Source organism: Notolabrus celidotus, chromosome 4 (assembly GCF_009762535.1).
Source record: "Notolabrus celidotus isolate fNotCel1 chromosome 4, fNotCel1.pri, whole genome shotgun sequence".
Classification (NCBI taxonomy): domain Eukaryota; kingdom Metazoa; phylum Chordata; class Actinopteri; order Labriformes; family Labridae; genus Notolabrus; species Notolabrus celidotus.
Genome location: NC_048275.1, coordinates 13,137,369 through 13,159,578, shown reverse-complemented (window position 1 = coordinate 13,159,578; position 22,210 = coordinate 13,137,369). Strand labels below are relative to the sequence as shown.

General features: G+C 40.9%; 1 protein-coding gene across 1 annotated transcript in view; it reads left to right on the top strand.

Annotated features, from left to right (window-relative positions):
* zcchc24 (zinc finger, CCHC domain containing 24) overlaps window positions 1–21,073 on the top strand; it is a 39,686-nt gene extending 18,613 nt beyond the window's left edge. Inside the window, exons 3-4 of the mRNA XM_034681920.1 lie at window positions 13,511–13,675; window positions 16,563–21,073. Coding sequence (XP_034537811.1) covers window positions 13,511–13,675; window positions 16,563–16,676 — 279 coding nt within the window. The 3' untranslated portion in view covers window positions 16,677–21,073. The remainder of the gene's footprint in view (window positions 1–13,510; window positions 13,676–16,562) is intronic.
* Window positions 21,074–22,210: the final 1,137 nt, after the last annotated feature.

The window sequence follows — 22,210 nt, the reverse complement described above, 5'->3', positions numbered from 1 at the left end:
GCTGTAGCACAGTATCAATCTTGTCCAGTAGAAACACACACAAATACAATACAAGGCACACAGACACAGTGCACTTCTGCTGCCAGCGAGAAGCCATTTCCTAGAATGAACTATTTTGGCGTCACCATGGAGCTGGAAATGGACTTGTGGTTATTTTTTTAAAACAGCCGGAGTGGTTGTCCTCTTGAAATCTTCCCCTCTGTATCATAGTGAGATAACAAACCCCATTTATAAAGACTTGTAACCTCAAAGTTTAATCCAGAAACCCACAAGGGAAAAAGGCATGACTGCTGCTCACTTTAAACCTTCAGGTCATCTCGATGCATTTCTGCTCACCCTAAGAAACCTGCACTGCTTATTTGTGTTGGGTTTAAGATCTTTAAAGGTTGCCTGTTTGCCAGTTTGATTATACACTAGAACTGTCATGGCTCCTTTCCACATCACACATTTTTATCTCTCGGCAACCTCCGGTCTCAAACTATGAAGCCCATGCGGAAGTGTTATAAACTGCAATTCATCGAGAATCAGCTTGAGGCCTGTTGCAGAAACACCGGAAACCACATAGACACCAATTCAAAAAAGATGATCTTTGCAGCATTAATAAACATGTTTACAGCCTGGTTCAAAAAACGGCTTGGCTCTTAGTAGCTAACATCTCTATCGGCACACACTGTACGGGGGGTGAATTTTTTTCTAACACGACGGTTCAGAAGATATTAAGATTACGAGTTTTTGCCCAAATAAGGACATGACTGACCTGCCTCCCAGTCGGGAACACATAGCTGTTGGCTAGGAGGCTCAAACTCCGCCCCTTTTACATCACATTTTGACTGGCTGAGTTCCGCATTTCCAATATGGCTGCCACCGTCGATTGGTTTCAAAACAGCGCCCAGGAACAGATGGGCGACGTCACGGATACTACATCCATATTTTATACAGTCTTTGCTCTGTCCCTGTCCACACAGCACACTACAGAGAGGTTAAATGCAGCAAAAGACTTCATGACAGCACAAATGCCTCCTGAGCATATTTAGACCTGGAAACAACTGGGATGTGCTAGTAAACTTCTTTATATAGTGAAATGAAATGTCAAGCACATCTGAATAGCTAAAGTAGAGAGGTTCTTTAATATGAGACCTTTTTAAGAATAGCCCCCCTGACCCACATGGGTGCAGGTTCAGACAACTGGGCGACCGACCTGTGATGGAAGATGTCATATTAAGTAATACTGTAACATATCTTTGTCTGTGAGTCTATTTTAGCCTAACATAAATACATTTGAAAATCATACATAGACAGTTTCCTTATGTGTGTTTTTAAGTGTGGTATTAATGTGTGCATGTGCATGTTTTGCCGGTGTTCAGAAGAAAGTGTTACAAATAGACCTGTTAGAGCAGGCACTGATATACAAGCTCTCTACTTGTCAGCACAATTAGAAAAAATGAGATGACTGATACATTTGAATATAATCAAATATATCTCACGTAGTTCCTCATGTATATTAAGATATTACTGTTTTTAGGCTAATCAAGAAAATTGAAGTTGGATTAATCAAAGAGAAAAACAAACTTTGAAAGTTTAAAGCTCCTGTGGGGAGTTTCCAGCTGCTTATGAAACAGACTGAGATTAATACTGATGCCTCTTTATGACCTACTGAAGCAAGCAAGAGCGTCAGTGAAGAGACTGATCATTTCAGGATAGTCATTTTTAAAATTTGAATCAGTGTCAGACAGAGTGAGTTACAGCACGCTGAGGAAACAGCCTTTGTTGATGTTTTCCACGGCCAAGATTTACAGTGAGTGATACCTTTGGCTGTTGAAGGACTACAGGATGACTTTTTTTTCTTCAAGATAATGTTTTTGGCTTTTAATGCCTTTATTTAGAGGATCAGAGTGAGGATAGAGAAGGAAACAGGGAAGGGGAGAGCATGGTGACATGCCGCAGAGGGCTGCGGGTTGGATTTGAATCTGGGACGCCCATTTTTGGGATTACGGCCTCTATTTATGGGGTTCAGGATTTGATCAAACTGGTCCCCGGGGATGAGAATTTAATGAGAAAACAAGATCAGTAAAGAGCTATAATGAACCGCTTTGTCCACAGGGGGTGCCAAAATTGACACAAACTGAAAGTTTCAGTAGAACATGTAACATGTAAAGAGAATGAATTGATGAATGTGTGAATATTTCCGCATAATCTGAAACTTTTGTGCCAGAAGACGATATCAGTGAGGGGTATAACTGATGCAGACCTTATGCTCCAAGATAAGAAAAATCAAACACTTGCAGCTTGTAATATTTAAATTAGATTTTAAAGCTCCTGTGAGGAACTTTGGTGTTTGCTGATCTTGCCTAACAAAACTATCATTCTGCTGTCTTTGAATATTCCAAAATATCACTCCCCTTTAATATTTAAACATGTAAATAAAGGCTTTTCAAGCAGGATGCAGTAAACTGCCTCGTGTGACACCTACCCTGCGGCAGTGGTTCCAAGCATTGAAAATGGCTCTACAGAAATACTCGACCTTCTTCTTGAAGGCCTTGTTTGCTGTTGTGGGTCAAAAAAAGACATCACTATTAATGTCAGTTTGTTTCATACCCATGTCAAAACTCCTCACAGGAGCTTTAATTATGTTGAATGATAAGGATGGGTTTAATGATCCGTCTGATCGAGGACAGCCTGGGTTCAAAGTTACTTTTGGCGAAGTTCTTGCATTTTATAGACTTACAGTGCAAAGCCCATGCATATATGATTCAGGTTATATGCAGGTCATGCTTGTGTATATATGGGATATATATTTAGAGTCAAATGTACAAGACAGGAAAGCTTATCTTTAAGAAAGTAGATGTGAGGCTGAAGTATTTGACTTTAAATGTTGCTCAAAAGTTGCACATATTGTGAGAATGTGTAAAGTAAAAACCGTGTCCAAGTAACAGGTTGAAGCCATCCCTACAAACCCCTGATGTCTATTGTGGTTTGTGTTTACAAGCAACATTTAGTTGGCTTAAGTTTGAGGCTCAGAGCTCAAAAGCTAGAAGAACCACATTTCTGAGACTCCAGCTGTACCCAAAAAAGACCAAACCGCATGATTAATAGATATACAGTTACTGAAACACTATTATGAAAAGTTCAGGAAATATTTCCTTGTCGTGTCTCAGAGAAGGATCAGGCGAGATTGGTGCTTTGATCTTTTTTGATGTTTCACAGAGTAGAACCAGTTCTCAGGTTGAAACCACATCCAGGTTCCTGCCTCGCTCACCCCCTCCTTGTAGCGTTCAAGGCTATACATGCTAACTGAAACCACATTAAAGTAATTAGGAGCCTTATCAGAAATGCTATGCTTAATGAGCAAACCAAACAAAAACTCCAAAAAGACTCAGAGCTAACATTGTGGACTGAACCCTATCCGCTCTATCTGTAAATCTATCTCTTTCTGAACTGCAGCCAAACCAAACACAGATCCTGAGATGAGGACAACACAAGAGCAGACACAGATATGCTGCACGGACACACTCGTGCACACTCACATGTAACACACACAGGTTTTTCCGGGGGCCTGGTTTGGTGTTCTTGTGTTGCTCTCTGAGTGATGTCCTGGGGGATGCAGAGAGGCGGAGCAGGGCTTGAGCTCCTCCGCTGCTCCTTTTGTTTACACTGATGGTTTCCAGATGCTAGCTAGTGATCGGAGCGCTTCGGAACTCTGGGGAGCAGCCCAGCAGTTTGGGGCTAGAGCCAGCTAGCCAGGATTAAGGCAGCTCTATCTGGGATACTTTAAAAAACATGACTCTGTAATAACTCTGCACTTCTTTCCAACTACTTTGCATGAACTGATCTTTGATATCAGAGTGTCACAAACATTGCTCTTGTTAATTTGGGTGACACATGAACATTTAGGTCATGAAGTTGAAGTATTAGTCACAAAATTTAGAATTTGATTGAATGCATCTGTCTGTAATCAACATATTTGTTTTACTCAGTGATTTGATTGTATATTTCTTTAAACAGGCTCCATTCTCTGGCAGCTTGTGTGTGTTTTCTGCACAGCCCTCTTGGAGGGACAATGTTCTCCGTAAACAGAAGTGCATTGTGCTGGATTGGGGGCAAATTTATCACTTAAACAGCCCACCTGTTCCCCCCGTCACTTTCAGCCTCGGCCACTTTTCTTTACAGGCATTAGAATGAGACAGCTGCACCCGCAAAAGGAGCCGTCTAGAAAGAGAGAGGGGAGAGGAGAGGTGAGAAAGATGGCAGAGGAAAAAAAGGGAGACACACAGAAAACAGTGGCTGTATTTAGAGCTTGTAGTGCATGGTGGGATTGATAAATAGTTCCCCCCATAATGCACCTGGCTGAGGTTCTGGCGCGGGGTGGGAGCTGTTTAGTCCAGCAGCGGAAACAGCCAATAAAAAAATGCTTGTTCTGTGTGCGGTGACACACAGCTGAGGTGGTGACAGTGTCATTCTTGTGAGAGACTTGAAGCAGTGGCCATCTGCACGGCCTCACTTGGCCCTCAGTTCTGACTCTCAGGCTGACAACTTCACTGCACACTCAGATGGTATTCTTTAGTTGCTGTGATGTCAGAAAACAAGAGTATGGAGGGTTTGGGATTTATGTGATTTAACTAATAAACACGACTCCAGTTAGATAAGCAGGGTTTATTTTCCTGCTCTTTCTTTCTAGTGATTAGTACAATAATGGGACGTGTGAAAGTCTGTTTTTTTCTTCACATAGTTTTCATCTTCTCACGTCCGCTGCGCCTTGATGTGGTCAATCCAAACCGAACTGGGTACTGAGAATAATCTTGTAAGAATTATTTGGTCCATATGACTCGAGAAACCTTTCAGCTCCTTCTGGTGTGGTCTGACAAACAACCCGAGGCTATGTCTTTGACAGCGTGTTTTTTGTAGCTGAATGGGAGTCTTATGCTGTGACTCATTGACCTGTCTGGGATTCGTGTAGGTCTACGGTGAGGAGGTGGGAACATCAAATCATATGGAGGAATATCACATTATCAAAAACACAGATTTTTCCTTTTATCACATCTTTGTTGTGAAGTAGGAAGTCAGAATTGGCGGTTACTTCAGGTTTTATCTCAGGCCTGTTCAAGGCAGGTTGTTTTTACTAGTAGGGACAGAAATAAAAAAAAGGAGAGTGGATATTTATCCTTCCTGTGTTAGACCTGTAAAGCTGAAATGTGTTTACGGCAAACTTTTATATATTGAAAAAAAGTAGGCTGTTGATTCGACGAACAGCAGCATTTCTCAAACCGGACCTACTCTCATAAGTCTCCTCTGCTTTAACAGCCTGCATTCAAACTTGTTAATAAAATACACATTTCTGTTCCTAATAACAGACAAACTGCTCTAAATAGCCTGTTAATGAATTGCTCATCTTATAATACGCCAACAAAATTGAGTCAGATGAACTGGCGTTGGCTCTGCATCAGCAGTCTCAGATGTAATCTATCTAACTGGAGAAACTATGAGCATCTTTTTCCAGGGATGCACCAAAGTAAACATTAGTATTGGACGATATCAGCCCTATTGACTAAGATCAGCCTTTTACAAATAATGTGCGGTGAGTTGGTGTCAGTAGCCGACGTGTATCTGTTGGGTTGCATCACTTTAATACCTAACTACTGATTCAAAGAAAGGCACTCACAGTCAAATGTGAAATAAGATGTAAGCAGTGTGGGAGTATTACTACGTCTCTGATCAGCTACATGCATATTGTGAGATGTGTTCTCATTACATCAATAGTTTCACTTTTTGCTCGTTCTTGAGTCTCGGCTACAGTGATCTTTTTTCTGTGTTTTGGGGGGTTATTTCTTTAGAAAGGTCTGCGGTGAATTAGGAAACGGCTATCAGCTCAATCATTACCAAGAAATCAGTGTTGTTATTGGCCCTGATTTTTACAATCCTTCTTTTATTCATATCTCTATTTATTTATAAATGATTACAGGTCCAGTTCCAGGCTGTTTATAAGACCTGTGGCTGTATCCACAAATCTTCCCAGTACAAAGAGTTCTCCTTGTGACAAAATTCTAAGGAAATTCTTAGAACCGTGGTGAACATGAAACTTTTTCATTAATCATTTCAGCACTTAAGAGCTCCTACGGTGGAAAACTGTTAGGAGTTGTGTGGAGGACTTTTAAGAAGCTTAGGAGTTTGTCAAGCAAGGGAGGAAAGAGCAGAAAGATGGTGAGATAGAGGAATGCCCTGCAAACATTGAATGACTGTGAGTTCATTAAATGCTATATAGACTGGATTGAGCAGCGATCATGTCTGTGCCAGCACAAAAAAGCAATATCGGCAGAAAAGGAAAGTGATGGTGCAGAATGATAACTGCTGCAAGAAGCTGCAGAGGATTAGATCTTAATGCTGATCATATACTGGTAAAAAGAATCACATACATGGTCTTAGAAGGCCTATATAGGCCCCGGTGTATCAGCATGACGGTCTGTCGCCTAGCACTGCATTGTTTGGGTTGTGTTTTTGGTCATGGTAACCCCGCCCCCCACCCCTGACGTAAGCGGTTTGTGGTTCTAGTCCAGCAAAGAGTTGGAGCCGCTCTGGAACCAGTTTTCCCGGCCGGGAGCCGGTTAGCTCACAGTCGAAACACGAAAAAACAGTTCTCAATCGGGCGCCGGCTCCCAACCGGCCCTGAAACTGCCTCAGTGGAAAAGGGGTATGTGAGGGAAACACAGCTCTAACTATCAGCCTGTGAGTGGCATGTGTTTAACAGGCTGTATTCTTTTAAAGTATGGCTTCCGATTTATTCAACAGAGATATTCATCACATGAAATACTTCTGAAACAGGATATCTGATCGGATTCTATGATCAGGCCGATCAATGTCACCAATCTTCTTTGTCGGTTATTAAGAGGACTTTTTTCCCTCCTTTCGTGGATCAACCAATCACAGCTTTTGAAAGAATGCATCAGACCTAGCAACATTGTCCACCCCGCCTCCTCATTAAGATCAAAGTTTCTGTTCTTTCCTTTCTAAGAGTTTTCTGAGAATGTTCCTTAATTCTTCCTCGGTTTGGACTTCACTCTAAAAGTTTGAGGAGCCCTCTGAGAGGATTCTCAGAATCATTGTGAATACGAGCACTGATTTGACCCACTGGCTGCCAATTGAAAAGGTTGGGTTTAAAGAATACCGTATTCATGTAAGCAATACATTTATTTCACTTGTTTTTCCTCTCCTTCTTTCTGTAAAGTCACACAAACCATCATTTCTCATTTTAAATGTTTAGTTCCATTTGAAGAAATTCCAAACACTGAAATATTCTGCATTACTCAAAAGTAGCTGAGCTGCATTTGCCAACAAAGAGCCTGCTCTTCAAACCCAGTCCACTAAAATGTTTGCATACAATTACTACCAACCAGTTTCCAAAACCTCAGTGTTGTTGTATCCTCTTAATTCCTCGTTTTCTCCCAGTAGAAGCGAACAAACCACTGAATGGCATGTTAAATTTGCATAAAAGCCAAAGCTTTGCTGCACTGTCTCCTCTTGTTTGCTGAATGATGTGTGGATATGTGGATTCAACATCCAGTGTAGGTTCACGTCTCCTCCGATATGTCAGAAAAGTATCAAATAAAAAATCCACAACCTTGAGAGTTGAGAATGATTCCTCTTTGGTTTGGCTTGGAATGGACATCTAATATTAAACCAAGGTCAACCTCTCCTGTAGCTGGAGACAGAGGATTAAGGGTTCAGCTTTTTGGGCGAGTGTATTCAGTCTGGTGTCTGTCCACTGCTCATTACTCTTCGCCTGGAATGTGAGATCAACACAAACAAGATCACCTTTAGGCCTCAGACAGTCTGTGGCCTGGGCTGCTTCTTTTTTTTTCTTCCTTCCAATGGTTGGTAATAGACAACTTTATGTGATATAAACTGAAGCTGAATTATAAGTAGGTTTTGTAGCAGATCATACTCAAACTGCAGTTTCAGAGTCAGTTCCCTCAGCCTGCATTCCTTTCAATCAATTTCACGGCATTAACTCTATTATCCTGAAATTTAAAGGCATCACAGTGGGTGTCGTCTAGACCGGGATCCTTTAAACACCTCTTCAAATGGAGTAATCTACCTGTAATAGTGCGCATGCTTCAAATTCCTAATATCAGTCTGTTTGTTCAACATATGTGTGTTTAAATTCGACCCCCCCAGAGAATCACATTCCTCCACATGATAATGAGTCCAATCCACTGTAGCTGAGGCCGGGGATACAGTGGTTAGTTAACGCTTTTTCAACCCCCCCACTCCACCTTTCTCTCCTCTCTTCTGTTTCTGAAATGTATGGCCCTAATTGAAAGCAGAGCAGCGATTTTACAACTGCTCTCAGTGTTTCTGGTGTTCTGCCCCTATGGAGGCCATCTGCTTTGGATTTAGATTTCCTCCTCCTCCTCCTCCTCCTCCTCCTCTCTCTCTCTCTCTCTCTCTTTCTCTAAATTTCTCCTTCCCTTTCTCCCTCCCTCCAGAGAGGGGGCTGATTGGAGGGTCTCTCAGCAGTTGGGTCAGGCAACTGCGGGGCTTGTAGTGTTTGTTCACTCTTCTTTTTCTGCTTGTGTGTGGATGTTGGAGTCTGAGTCTTGAGCAGCAGGTTTTTTAGACCCCCTTTGCTCCAGAACACTTGCAGACCAGAAAGCTGTTTTATATAACTCTTTGTATCTCTTAGCTTTCTGCTGTTCCTGCTCATCTTGTTCCCTCATGTTATATTCCAGTCTCCCTTTTTTTTTTATCCTGTCTCCTGCACAGCACTGTTTGTTCTACTGAATGCATCTCATGAGCTCCTTAATCCTGCATTATAAGCCAAAAAACTGACCGGTGTCCTTGCAGCAAGGCTAAAACCCTGGAGTAGGAGTAGTGCAGGAAACGGTGCGCTGAGACTTTCCAGTTGTGTCTCAGGAGTGTATGAAAACCTCTGAATGTGGAATTTGTTGCGAGTGTGTGTCTGTGTCTACATGTGTGTGCGTTTGTAACTGGGTGTTAAAGGGGACCTGAGGGAAACAAGAGAGTGAGGCATTGTGTGTGGCCGTGTTTAGCGTAGAGATTACATCAATGAATGTGTGTATCACATGCATGTGTGTATATGCTTCATTTAGCAGTTCACTGACCCGCAGTGTGTGTGTGCGATATGATGAGTCCCTGCTGTGATCTGGACCCAATGAGGATGTGGTCAACTAGATGTGGTTTTGGAGCTACACTGTCTTCTGTATGGTCTTCCACACTGACCCTTATCTCAACAACACGCAGGGCTCTAGCCTCGGGAACGTAAACAAACATTGACTTAACGCAATCCGGTAATGTCAAAGTGATATGACAAACACAGTTTGCCTTCCCCTGGCACGGACTCCATCAAGCTATTCTGTGTTTCAAATCTTTCCTTCCACTTTACGCTCGCCCCAAAATGCTCTAAGTGGCTGAGATACATCCATTTAGCTTTGGCTTGAATGGTTTTATTTGTAGAGAGCAAAGTAAAACAAAACACATCCTCCCATGCAGCCTCATCTCCAGAGTGTTTTGTACCGGGGATGACGCAGTCCCATGAAATTAGTCTTTCCACCGTGTGCATTGTGAATGGTTTGCGCACGTTGCTTAAAAGGCAGCAAAGTGTGGTTATTTTCCTGGAAATCAAGCCTAACTAAAACATTTACTCAGTGTTTCTAGTGTTTACAGCAGAGGGTTTTGATTCGTAATCCACAGCGGCAGTGTCAGTGAAAAGACAAGCCCTGTATGTTTGTGTGTAGGTGCAGAAACCCAAAGCTTCCTGCATTAGCTGCAGTTGTGTTTCCCAGCCTCCCCGCCTCCGCTGGCAGCAGTGGCACAACAGTCCAGATGTTATTGTGACATCGGTTCCCATGTATTGGGGGTCCATCGGAATGTGCAATACCAACTGTGGTACTAAAGTTTACGACTGCAGAACCAAAATTTGCTTTTCATCCGAGACCTCCATGAGAGGCTGCGTGTTGCAACGGCCTGACCACAATGTGAGTACAGAGCTCACATTTATCATCAGAAACGTCCAAATAAGTTTTAAATTACTCTGCAGTTGTGTAACTTAATGTGGGCAAACATTATATGAAGGAGAGTTTATATATTTTACATGTAAACTTGATTCATTTAATGCCGTTTCACTATTGCTTATGGTGGATTTAACTTCATTAATGTGTTAATTATATATCAGCTCCATTCATGTCAGATTTTTTTAAATGTAACTGCATATTGTTTTACAAATACTCATTTATTTCATCTTTTCAAGAAAAAAGTATTTCAAAAATGTTTAGGGCTCAAGGTGGTCATTCAAATTGCTTTTTGAACCTGACCAGAAGTCCACAATCTAAATACATTTAGAGGACAGCCTTCAAATCATCTAACTTTGGAGATTAAATCAATGGATGTAAACATTCTCTTATGTAATAACTGAAAAACTATTTCTTTATCCAAGTATCATATATAAGACAACCCTGATTATAAGACGACTCCAGCCTCCAGTGTTGAGGAATGAAGCCAACGCAGAAGTGCCAAAAAACTGCAGTTCCTCGAGTGTCCACTTGAAGCTGACTCCAAAAGCCACAGAAGCCACATACACACCCATTAAAAAAAAGCTCATCTCTACAGCAAAAATAAACATGTTTACAGCCTGGTTCAAAATACAATTTTGGTCATTTCTCTAACCGCACACACTGTGCAGGGAATTTTTTATAGCTCATTATTTTTGAAAGTTACAAGTTTTGAATTATTAGGGCTATGGCTGGCTTGGCTGACACTGTAGTTGTTAGTGAGGAGGCTAAAGGCCTGCCTCGACTCCACCTCCTTACCTAATGCTAGGTCAACTGAAAGTAAGGTTGAGTCAGCATTTCCAATATGGCAGCTACCGCCCTTAGGCTTCAAAACTCCACTTCAAAACCAATATGGGTGACATTGATGAGACTATGTCCATGTTTTATACAGACTATGGTAAAACTGCCCATTTTTACAGCGCAATTCAACATGTTTACAGCCTGGTACAAAAATTATCATGGTATGATTTCATTACTCACACTAGCTGTTTACCAGGAGGCTTAAGGCCGCCTCAGCTCCACCTCTTTGTTGCTACATTGACCAAAAGTCGGTGTCGGGGCCATAATGTTGCTTTTCATGTCTTATTTGTTGGCCATGATTATTTCCGTTTTATGGTTGACTTCATTACCGGTTTTGGGCTCATGGGTGTGGTTTACCTTTTATCTACCTGTTTAGTTAGGTGTTAGGAGGCATACAAAGATGGTGAGTGGGTTTGAATATTTTTTGTTGACCACCACCGTCATCGTCATTATCATCATTTATTTAGATCGTTTTTTGGGTATTCGATTATTTTGAGTCTTCTGTTAATAAATAGAAAAACTTTCCATCAACTTTGATTTTGATATATGGCAAGACACGTCACAAACACAAGCCCACTTAGTCTCTGCGGCACTTTTCAATATTAGCTGCTTCAGTCGGGGTGAGTCAGCATTTCCAATATGGCGACCACCATCATTGAGCCTCATTTCCCCCCTTTAGAAAACAGTATGCCAATATTGGTTATACCCAATATATGCATTTAATGACTTATCCTTTCAGTTTAACATGTACATTTACACCTCTAAAAACTCTGTTAAACACCATCAGCACAACTGACTAACCGTATGGTCAACACTGCAACCACTTCTTAAACTGAAATAGATGGACAATCCATTTACTCTGTGTGAGTGTGTCTGTGTTAGGAGCATCTTCAAAATGATTGAAAACAGGCTTGTATCTGCTCTGAACACTCAGCTGCAGACAGAGCATGAAGCACAGCCAAAGGCCAAGGCCAGAGCCTGGAAACAGCATGCAGCAGGAGAGGAATGGTCATGAGGAGGATGAGTGCTGTTTCTGTCCCGCTGAGTCCTGGCTGCAGAATCAGGGAGATTTTTTTTTTTACATTTAAAGAAACAATTGTGGCAGGAAATGTGATGTTAATATTTCCATATGAAGAACGAGGGTTAAGGTTAGACCTCCTGTGTAGTTCATCTGGCACTCTCATTGTAGGTTATGTCTAAAGTTCAAAATAGTTAGATTTAATATATTAGGTGAAGAAAATGGTTGGTGTTGCAGCAGAGGAAAGCTAAAAGAGCTTTATTTTGAGTTTTAAAGAGCTTCGGTCACATTGAATCCATCTTTCTGAAAGCATCCAAACCTAAGATTGCCAAGGCATTGTCTTTGAAATCACACGTTGATTGCATAAGATCAACTCTGTCACTGTGTATAAACTGGTGTGCTGCAGGCCAGCAGAAGTCAGATTTTCCAGCCTTCTTGCTGTCACAGTGGGAGATGTGAAGCTGACAGTGAGGTTGAGGTCATGCTGTTGAGGGGCCAGATTGAAGCACAGCCGCTCATACTTAACGTCGTCTTGCTGCTGCTGATGCAAAGTGCTGACGTCTATCAGGGCAGCTCCAGATGCTGCTTATTAAAGTTTCTATTACTCACACACGGGCTGGGACAAAATACCAGGGATACAGATCGTACCCTTCCTCTCAAACTCGCCGCCCCTGTACCCCGCACATTCACCTCCAAACCTGCAGCCAATGTTAAAGTGATTATGAAAACAATCTCTAGTCCTGCAGGAGAAGACTGGGAAGGTTTGATTTCACTTTGCAAACCTTTCCTAACCTTCTGGAAAGCTGCCATCTGTTGCATGCTGTGCATTAAGATTACTTCTTTCTGGAGTATCAGATTTCTATCTGTGCATGAAAGCATTTTGAAAGTTGGACAAAATAAAAGTTCCCAGCTACCAAACTTTTATATGTTTATCTTCTAAATGGAAGAATTTTGTTGACCAAATTTACCACTCCCAGTCTTATACTGACCATTCCTTGGCTCGTCCTACAGATGGGTTTTCTTTGTTTTTTGATGGCGGGGTCCTAATTGATAATGACAGGCTCTGACTAACTTACTAATCACTCTACATATGGGTTTATTTTGGCGAGATTGAGGCAATGTTGTGATTAACCCTTTCAGTGACATTTGTTTGTGTCGTGCTTTGAGGGGAAAAAGTTACACAGTTACACTGGCCTAAATAAAGTTGCCAACATGAAGTCATTCTCCAGCTCCTCCCAACAATATTGCCCTCAGGCTAGCGCTTTTTCATGGCTGACTGACTCTTCGTAATCATCTCCCTCATGAGAATCAGAGGAGTAATTTAAAACAGCTGTATTTGAAGTAAATGTCAATTACACAACCATAAATTGTGCCATAAATGTGTGTAGGAGTGTGCTGTATGATATTAGCAAGACAAGCCTGGACACACCCGACTGTCAAAAACTCGCCGTCCATTATTGTCCGGCTGAGTTGCTCTTAAAACTGTCATTCTGAATTCCCTGCTCTGTGCAGCATTAAGAGAAAAGAAACTCTCTGTACTCCTCAAGTTTTATTTATCTGGTCAAGAATGTAGAAGTAATGATGACTTTCCCAAATGTGCAAACTTTCATGAAAATTATTGTGCTCTTTACAGGCCAGGCCCAAAGGTGAAGGGTTGACACCCTATCAGGGGAAGAAGAGATGCTTCGGAGAGTACAAGTGCCCCAAATGTAAGAGGAAGTGGATGAGCGGCAACTCCTGGGCCAACATGGGACAAGAATGTATCAAATGCCACATAAACGTCTACCCACACAAACAGGTACAGGAGGAAAATTCACTCTGAAAAGTTTGCTGTAATGTCTTAAAGTAAAATCCATCTCTGACTCTGGTGTGCATGGCTGCATATTGTCTTGAGGTTATTCCAGATGGCCTCATTAAAAAAAAAAAAAAAATCATAACTCTAGAAATTGCTTTTGCCCCTTTGGTAATAGTCCAACGCTGGATAAAGTAATAACATTTCCTGACTGATAAGAGTCGAGGATCATTTAGTGAACAAATCTTAAACAAATATTTCTTTATTAATGGCTCAAAGACACAAACTAACTCTGGGGTAATTGAGGCTCATACAGCTGCAGGAATTCCTCTCACATTTAATAACATGAACAAGTGAAGTCATATGAAGTAAAATGCCATTGAGTGTTTTTCCGAAGAAGCTAATGCTCAGAGGGAATTAACGTGCTGGTGAGCTGTCTGTTTGGCTTAACCTCGAATGTGTTCCTCACAGCCTGTTGACTAAAGAGACGGATCGCCTGCAAAAGAATTCTTCAACTAGAGATGTATTTATCTGCAGCGCTTCATCTTTTAATATTTATGCTTTGCCACATTCTTCCAATTCCACTTCCTGAAATAAAAGTAGGATTACTGCTTGAGGCCCTGTTCTTTCTCTGAGGACTGCGGCTGACCATGTTTCACTCTGTTAACACTTGCATAAGATGAAGCAGGAAGGGGGACACTGCTCGGCAAATTTACTTTACATTTCTGGCAAGATGTTGTAACATTCCCCGACAATGAAAACTGAATGCATAATTTATGCCGGATCCTTTTTTCATTCATTTGCATGTTCTACAGGGTGAGATATTAACCAGGATATTAGCTATAGCCTTGAAAAAGCACTGGTGAAAGACAGCATTTACACAGCCACAGGCCTACTTAAGTCATTCTCAATCAAAACCATCCTGCACCATAAAGTTCACTGGTAACAAAACCCTCACCCCTCTCTGTCTCTGTGTCCTGCGGCAAAGCAACACATAGGCAAGCAAATTCCCTGCATTTGCAATGTCACCCACTTAACATATTTCCCCCTGTCAGCGTTTGAAATGGACCACTAACCTCTGTGTCCTCGAAGAATCAAAGAGCTCAGACTCTCAGCACGGCTCCCTCCCTCCCTGCGGTTTCCCATAAATAACCTGAATATGTATTTTCCAATTCAATCCACATGCATAAAATATTTGACCCTCTCAGACGGGAAATATATTTCCTGAGCACCCAAAGTGTTCGTTTTAAGCCAAGGGCATGATTTCAATAGCTGTGATGGTGGACACGTGCGTTTTGGCCGTTGTAAAGCACCTTGACTGGCTGACCTCTGAGTGTAGACAGCACAGAAGAGAAGGAAGCTAACGTGGAGTGTAAGCTGGTTGATACATCTTTATAAACTTTCCCTCTAAAACATAAATAATTTTCAAACAGGAGTGGACGGTACAAACTGGAGAAATAATGAACGTATTGCCTCTTTAGGAGTGCAGCTAACAATAAAGCTATCTGACATTTAGAGCTAGTTAAATCAGAATTAGCAACTGGCTTGCCAAGAGAGCCGTTTCTCTTTTAAAATGACACTTTATTGAATAAATAACGTAATTTTATAGTAAAAGAAAAAGGGGGGAGTAAGTGTCAGAACTCAAATAAAAAGGAAAACCTGGCAGCTTCTGTGACATATTAGCACTAGCATCTTCAGAGCACACCAGCTTGTTAGCTTCTCCTGACCGCTGGTTTGGCTATGCGTCCCTAACCTTAAGTTTATTTGAAGCTTTACAGTCTCAACTACAGGCTTAAAGGCTTCCAAGTCATTTCTGCATAGTTTATAGGATAAAGTTAGGATGTGCACAGGACTGTTAGACACAACAGACTTCTCCTGAATCAAAAGATGCATTTTTAGTCTTACTTTTAAGATGTAAAACAGCATACTTTAGTCTCAGTCTCGATTATTTATGAGTAGAACAAGATGTACTTTAAGAATCCTACACTACATTGTGACCCCAACACTTCTAAGACCAAAGCTATGTCCTTTATTCACAGACATTGAACATAGGGAATCTGACTTCTGCCTCTATGCCAAACACACATACCACAACGTAAGTTATTGACTGCTTCAGAGGAAAATACCCAGACAGCAGCTACTGAGCAGACTCCCATGAGCTTGAATTTCTTGCTCAAGGACACATCAGCATCAGGAAGATGCCTGCAACACAGAGACTTGAACCCTGTTCCTCGTAGAGGAGACCTCATAAAATACCTCTAGCTTTCTAACAGGACCTAATGTTTTTGACGCAGCGATAATAAAGTCCCTATTCCTGGCAGACTCATTAGTGGGCGACTGAAATATCTCATACTAGTGACCCATGGTAACCTCTATTGCTCTAGTTAGACTGCCTGGACTTAATACTATTTTTGAAAGCAGTTCTAAGAAGAAGAAAAAAAAAACAATGGATGAGAAACAAAAGTTTTCCAGACAGGTTGTTAAAATAACCTCCAAACGTGTTGGCTCAGATTGATTCCCTTTGTCCTCAATAACGAGTCCAAAAAAGCCATTGCCATAGCAGTTTGCTGATATTTCCATACAGGTCATCATGATCAAATGCAAAATGGATCTTTCTCTTTAATACCAGGTTATAAAAGAGTTCTGCAGTTTCCAGAGCTGATGCTGCGTTGCCATAACTCTGAAACTAATTGTTTGGTACACATTTGCTCTGAGCTGAATATGCCTGTAATGATGGGGGCCGGTGTTGTTAGGCGTATTGCTCAGTCGATTCTGGAGCCAAACAAACTGCTTGAAAACTCAAGAGGTTTATGCCGTGTGTGGGGTGCTGCTTGATTTGCCGCCTTGAGTGACTAATATGACTCATTTTTTTGTCCTCTGTTTGTATCCTCAGCGCCCGTTGGAGAAACCAGATGGCCTGGATGTTTCTGATCAGAGTAAGGAGCACCCGCAACACCTGTGCGAGAAATGTAAAGTCCTGGGCTACTACTGCCGCCGTGTGCAATAATCATCTGTATCCAGAGCCAGAGAGCAACTTCTGTGTCCCAGGTTGTGTTGCTCATCCTCCATCAAGGCTGTTTACTTCCTCCTTTGCCGGATTCACATCAAGGTTTCCAACAGCTCTGATCTGCACACATCGGTGTCCCTGCCCCCCTCTGTCTCTCACAAACCTCAAACATAGACTGTAGCTCTTATCCTCCTACTTTCTGTCCCTCTTGGCATCCACCATCTGTTATTATTGCTCTTTTTTTCAGTGACAGTGTTGAAGATAATATCCAGGAATGAGAGGAACGCTTTACCTTAGGATAAATCTCTTGAAGTGCTCTTCATCAGAAGCGAAAAACTTGCCAAAATCAGTGACTTTTTTCTTATGTCATGTGCATCCGAAATCACGTAACACCACTGATCTACGTCGATGTATAACATTGAATTAGCAGCAGACATGCATTTCAGTGGTGTCACTGAAAGTATTGGTCTCAATAGATTACCTCACTTTGGGGTTTGTTGGCTTTGTGTTTACAGAGATCTGCCTTCCATTTCCCTGCCATGTGGAGTGTGTGTGTGTGGTAATGTGACGAACGTTTAACCGGGGGTCTCTCATGATGGTGATGTGTATGCAAAGCCTGTGATGTCTTGCCATATTAGGGTCATCTTATTAACTGTGAATTAACTGAGGGACAATGTGCCATACATCCCTAGCTTACATTTGGCCTATTTATTTTCTTGTGGTCTAGTGTGCAATTTGAATTTTAACTGGGACATAAAGAAATGTTGTTTTGTATGTTTGTTTATCACATTATTGTTACTGCTTCCATGTGTCTGTAGATACTACTGTAGGTTCAGTTGCATAGGTTTGCTCTAAGTCTAGATTTAGTGTGTCGCTAACAGGTAAGATTTCATGCACTCCCTCATAGTATTTTTGTTCTCAACTATCTTTAGTGCTAGAAAGGATAGGTTTAGATGTTACATAGGTAGGTTGTGTTCACTTCAAATCACAGGAAGTTTATCTATGCAGTCAAATACACAGAATTTTGGAAATAAACTGTGTATGTAGCCATTAGTTAGCTTTGTCAAACATTATTTTAAAGGTTACATTGTTCACATGTAAGGCTAACATTACAAAATAGTAAAAAACAAACCGTATTCTTCTTTGAAAGAGACTCAGAGAGATATGAGTTCACGTTTTAGCGCCAAATGATGCCTTGCTGCCGTAGCAGAATCAGTGTACATAATTGGTTACATTTCAAAGGGCTTGCACCCTCTAAAACTAAAAATGTCCGACAGCTGACAGCAGTGCAAAGAGTGTCAAGAAGGAGGTGAAGTGTTTGAGAACTGCAGTGATTTTCAGGTTGGATGAGAGAGCCTGTAGGCTTTTATGTACAGAAAAACAGGCAGTTTTAAAGGTGAAGCTGAAAAATCAAGGATATATTGAAAGTGATGATGTTTATACTGAAGTGTATATGCATTTTATAAATATAAGTGCCTACAGTTTTAAACCGATGTCTTTAAAGGAAGAGTAGTACACGTCCTGTTTACATAAATCATGTGCACACCCAGAGCACTACAGAGGAATTATATATCGTTTTTACATACAGGCGCCTGCCTTCTTAGGAACATTTTAAAAGGAATCGTGAACTATTTTATATGTACTGTATCTCTAGCCTTATAAAAGCTGGTTGACTGTATTTCACAACTGTTACGTAATGTATGTGCCTTAAAAAGATTTGAATCATTCTAAACATGTCAGGACTTGGAGGTCTTTTGAAATCGGGAAAAGAAAAGTAGGGACAGGCTCAGAGTCGGAGCAGTATATGTGCATGTTGTAAATGTAATGCATAGTAAGTTTGACGCAGGTTCAAGATGTAACAGAAAGGTCAAGAAAATGATGCAGTTTCTCTACAAGCAGCGTGAACTGTCATGGTGGGTGTCCGCTTTGATGCAGTTTGCTGAGTTGGAGGCACAGGCTGAATGAAACAGCATTTCCAGCTGGCAATAACAATCCAACTGTGGTCTGTTGTCATGGAATATCAACAAAGATGTTATTTCTCAGACGGTCCTTAAAACAGAAAGGAGTCGCACATGAGTCTGTGGGCCTCACTTTTTGTCTTCTTTATAAATCTATTGTAGCAATGTTTATCTGAGGGTGTGTAAGAAGATATACACAGGCACCTTCCTTAGTGGGAGAGTTTGCAGTTGCTGATAATGGTACATTAAGGGTTTGGGGAAAATTTTGCCTTAGTTCATCTGGAAAGTTAAAGGGGCATTCCCATGATTCAGTTCATTAAACTTGGGAGGCTTACAAGAGTTAATAAAAACAGTCACAATGAAAGCAAGCAGAGGCTGAGAACTTCGAACTTAGTCTCTTGTATGGCTTCAACTCCTGAAAAAACATAGTCCTACGTTTCCCATAATGCAACTCGTCAGTAGACTTAACGCCAAGATCTTTGAAGCTCCAACCTCCGAGATTGTAACACAAGCTAAATGTTACTCCAAGCCTGAGCAGAAATTACCATGACAACTTGATAACGACATCACCACTGATTCGACAAAGCAACAACAGAGATAGAGAAGAAGTTAAATGGCTGTTTTAACAGTGCAAGTCGTACGCTCCAAATTTGAGTAAAATTGTCGAAGTGCTCCTTTAAAAGCAAGAATTAGAAGTTGTGTATCTAAATTACTAAAAGTGTAAGAACTTCCCCGAGTGAGAGTTCACCCTATCAGCCTGCCACTGTTGGGAACAAAAACAACAAACTTGCTATTAACATCTTCTTTCTTTTGTGTGACGCCACTAACCTTACAAGTCTTCACATTTAAACCTTACAGTCCACTTCATACCGTGTGGCAGTAGTGAGAGGAATAGATACCAATGATGCCTTTACAGACTAACCTCATGAACATGTGATGATATTTTAATTCAGCGTTCTGGCAGAACAGAAATGAGAAACCCAGTTAGAGAGTCTGATTCCTCTGAGAGACGCAGAGGCCATTTTAAATGGAAGAGCCAATGGAAGCAGTTGATGTAGTACAATTGCAAAAAAAAAGAAAAGAAATCTCTGCTTTCAGACATAATGTCTTGAATTACACATACTTGACTTTTCTAGTACCTTTTCAGCTCAAATTTGTGATTTTCTATGAATGAGATGTGTATTTTGGAACACTAATAGATGTTGAAAGTTTTAAAGCAATCTGCGAAAACTCAAGAGTTATTTCCCTGACAAAGAAAGACTGTTTTATGTATATATTTGATGGCCATCATTTTCAAGGATAGTAGCTCTTTATAAGTGTTATGCAATATTGAAGCTTTTTTTTGTGTGTGTGAAGAAGGGCCTGTTGCTGAGAATTAAACAAAGCTGGGAGGTTTTTTTTTCATTGTGTTTTACAAGAATCTGAGGGGATATCCTGCAGAAATATTTATGGAAAGATTTTTTACAACACTTTTTTTGTATAGAATATGCAACAAAGTTACACTAAGAAGGAAATATTGATGTCTACATAGAATATTATAAAGAAAAAAAAAGCTGGTACATAATTAATACCCTTTCTCAATTATAAGCCATTGTATTTTTGTGTTTTGTTTTATGATGCTATCAGTGTTGATCAAACTGCTATGTTATCCAGTTGCTTCATGTAACTAATTATGAGCTGCCATTTACATCCATACAGTCCTATGTATTCATTTTGTAAACAGTAGTCTGAAGATCAATTGTGTTAACATGCAGAAATCTTTTTCTTCTTCTTGATAAGTGATGGATCCTCACCACTGTATGAGCACGTTAAACTGTGAGATGTAGTTTGCTTAAAGCAGCAATGACAAGAATCTATTATAAAATGTCATAGTGTTATTCGTAGTTTAGAGAGTGTATACTTCTGTTAAGAAAGCGTGTGTGACAAAGAACTGTCTTAGAGTTTGCATGTGCATGTGTTTGATTTGGAATGAACTATTACTTTGTGCAATGTATACTTATTTAAATACTTTACAGTAGTTTGCTACAGTACATATTGTTTCTAACATGATCAGCAACTTCTGATTGTTATTAGTCCTGAAGTATTTCATTTACCGCTAGCGTAGCCTTGATGAATAATACATATTTACTGAATGTAATGTGTTAACACTTATGTGGTCAATTTGGAGAGTTTTTGTTTGTATTCTTTACTGTTTGTATCACTCGAGATGTTTGTTATGCAATATTGCAATAATGTAATATTTGAATTGGACTGAACACAGGCGTGAGGTAGGGAAGACGATGATTTTGGGAAAACAAGGACAGTCGTGGTTTCGAGGGTAGACCACAGGTCTGTTTTTCATGTCCATGAAATGGCATTCCAAAATGTGCCTTATTTGTTAGTTGGGAAAACATTTTAGTGCTGTCAAGTTTGATGAATAAAAGTCATATTGAATTAGGACTGCTTGGATTACGCACTTTCATTTGTTTGGATCCTCTGCTGGATTGTTTTTACCAGTAACTGGGAGGCTGTTCTTTCTGGAGATTGATTTCAGCCAAAAGCGACACATTGTTTTCGGAGAGCTCCTGCCTGTGTAACATTCATTACAGAGAGTATATTTTTTTCATCGTCACGGTGTGCAAGTCTTACACAAGACTGTGAAGCATATAGAATATGTGAAAGAGGTTTTTAATGGATTATTCATGGTGGTTGTGTAACACAGGAGGGGGAGTGACTTCTTCAACTTTTCTTCCCTGTGAAAGTGCTGAAAGATAACAGACACATCCAGCTGACAGCTCTTGATTTCAACACTTTGAGACAAACTGTGGACAGGAGAAGCAAAACATAAAAACGGACACCAGCAGGCATGGGTGCTGTTTGAAACATGTAGACATTAATAGCAGAAGAACCAGCTCGTACCAGCTGTAAAGATGTCATTGTTTTGCATGTGTGTATTAAACGTTGGCCGCATCGCAGCTGCCTCTCAAGCCAAGTTTCCATGCACAATATTGGACGTGCATTCCAAATAACTAAAACTAAACCGGAGGGTGGGGACCCAAATTATATCAAGTTTGTTACAACATCTCAGGCTCAAACAGAGTGAGAGCTGAAAAGTCTCTATAGCAACAATGTAATCTGAGAATTCAAACAAACGGTGGAAGGTCAGCGAGCATATGGTTTCATTTAGGAGCAAAAGCTGCTTTTTCACGTCGCTTCATTATTTACTTTCATAAAGTATTAGCTCGATAAGCAGCACCACCCAGTCTCTGGCTTTCAGACATGTCCTGCTCTCCTTTTCTCTTGCCCTCTCCTCCAGGCGCTCTGGGTTTCATATAAAGACGCAGTGAAAGAGAGGAGCAGCCCACAGACACGCTGAAGACATTTTCAGGTTGCCTTATGGATCCAGCAGATTGAATCATCTGCATTCACCAAGTTCAATGAGCCTATAGCCCAGAGGTCTATCATCTGTCAAACAGATTCATGTGATATTCAAGGCTCCACTGTAGGTGGATGTCACATGATGTCACATCCTGCTCTGATGGGCAGGAAGTCACTGCACTGGAGAGCCCGGTGTCTAAAAAAAGCAGCTGGATCATT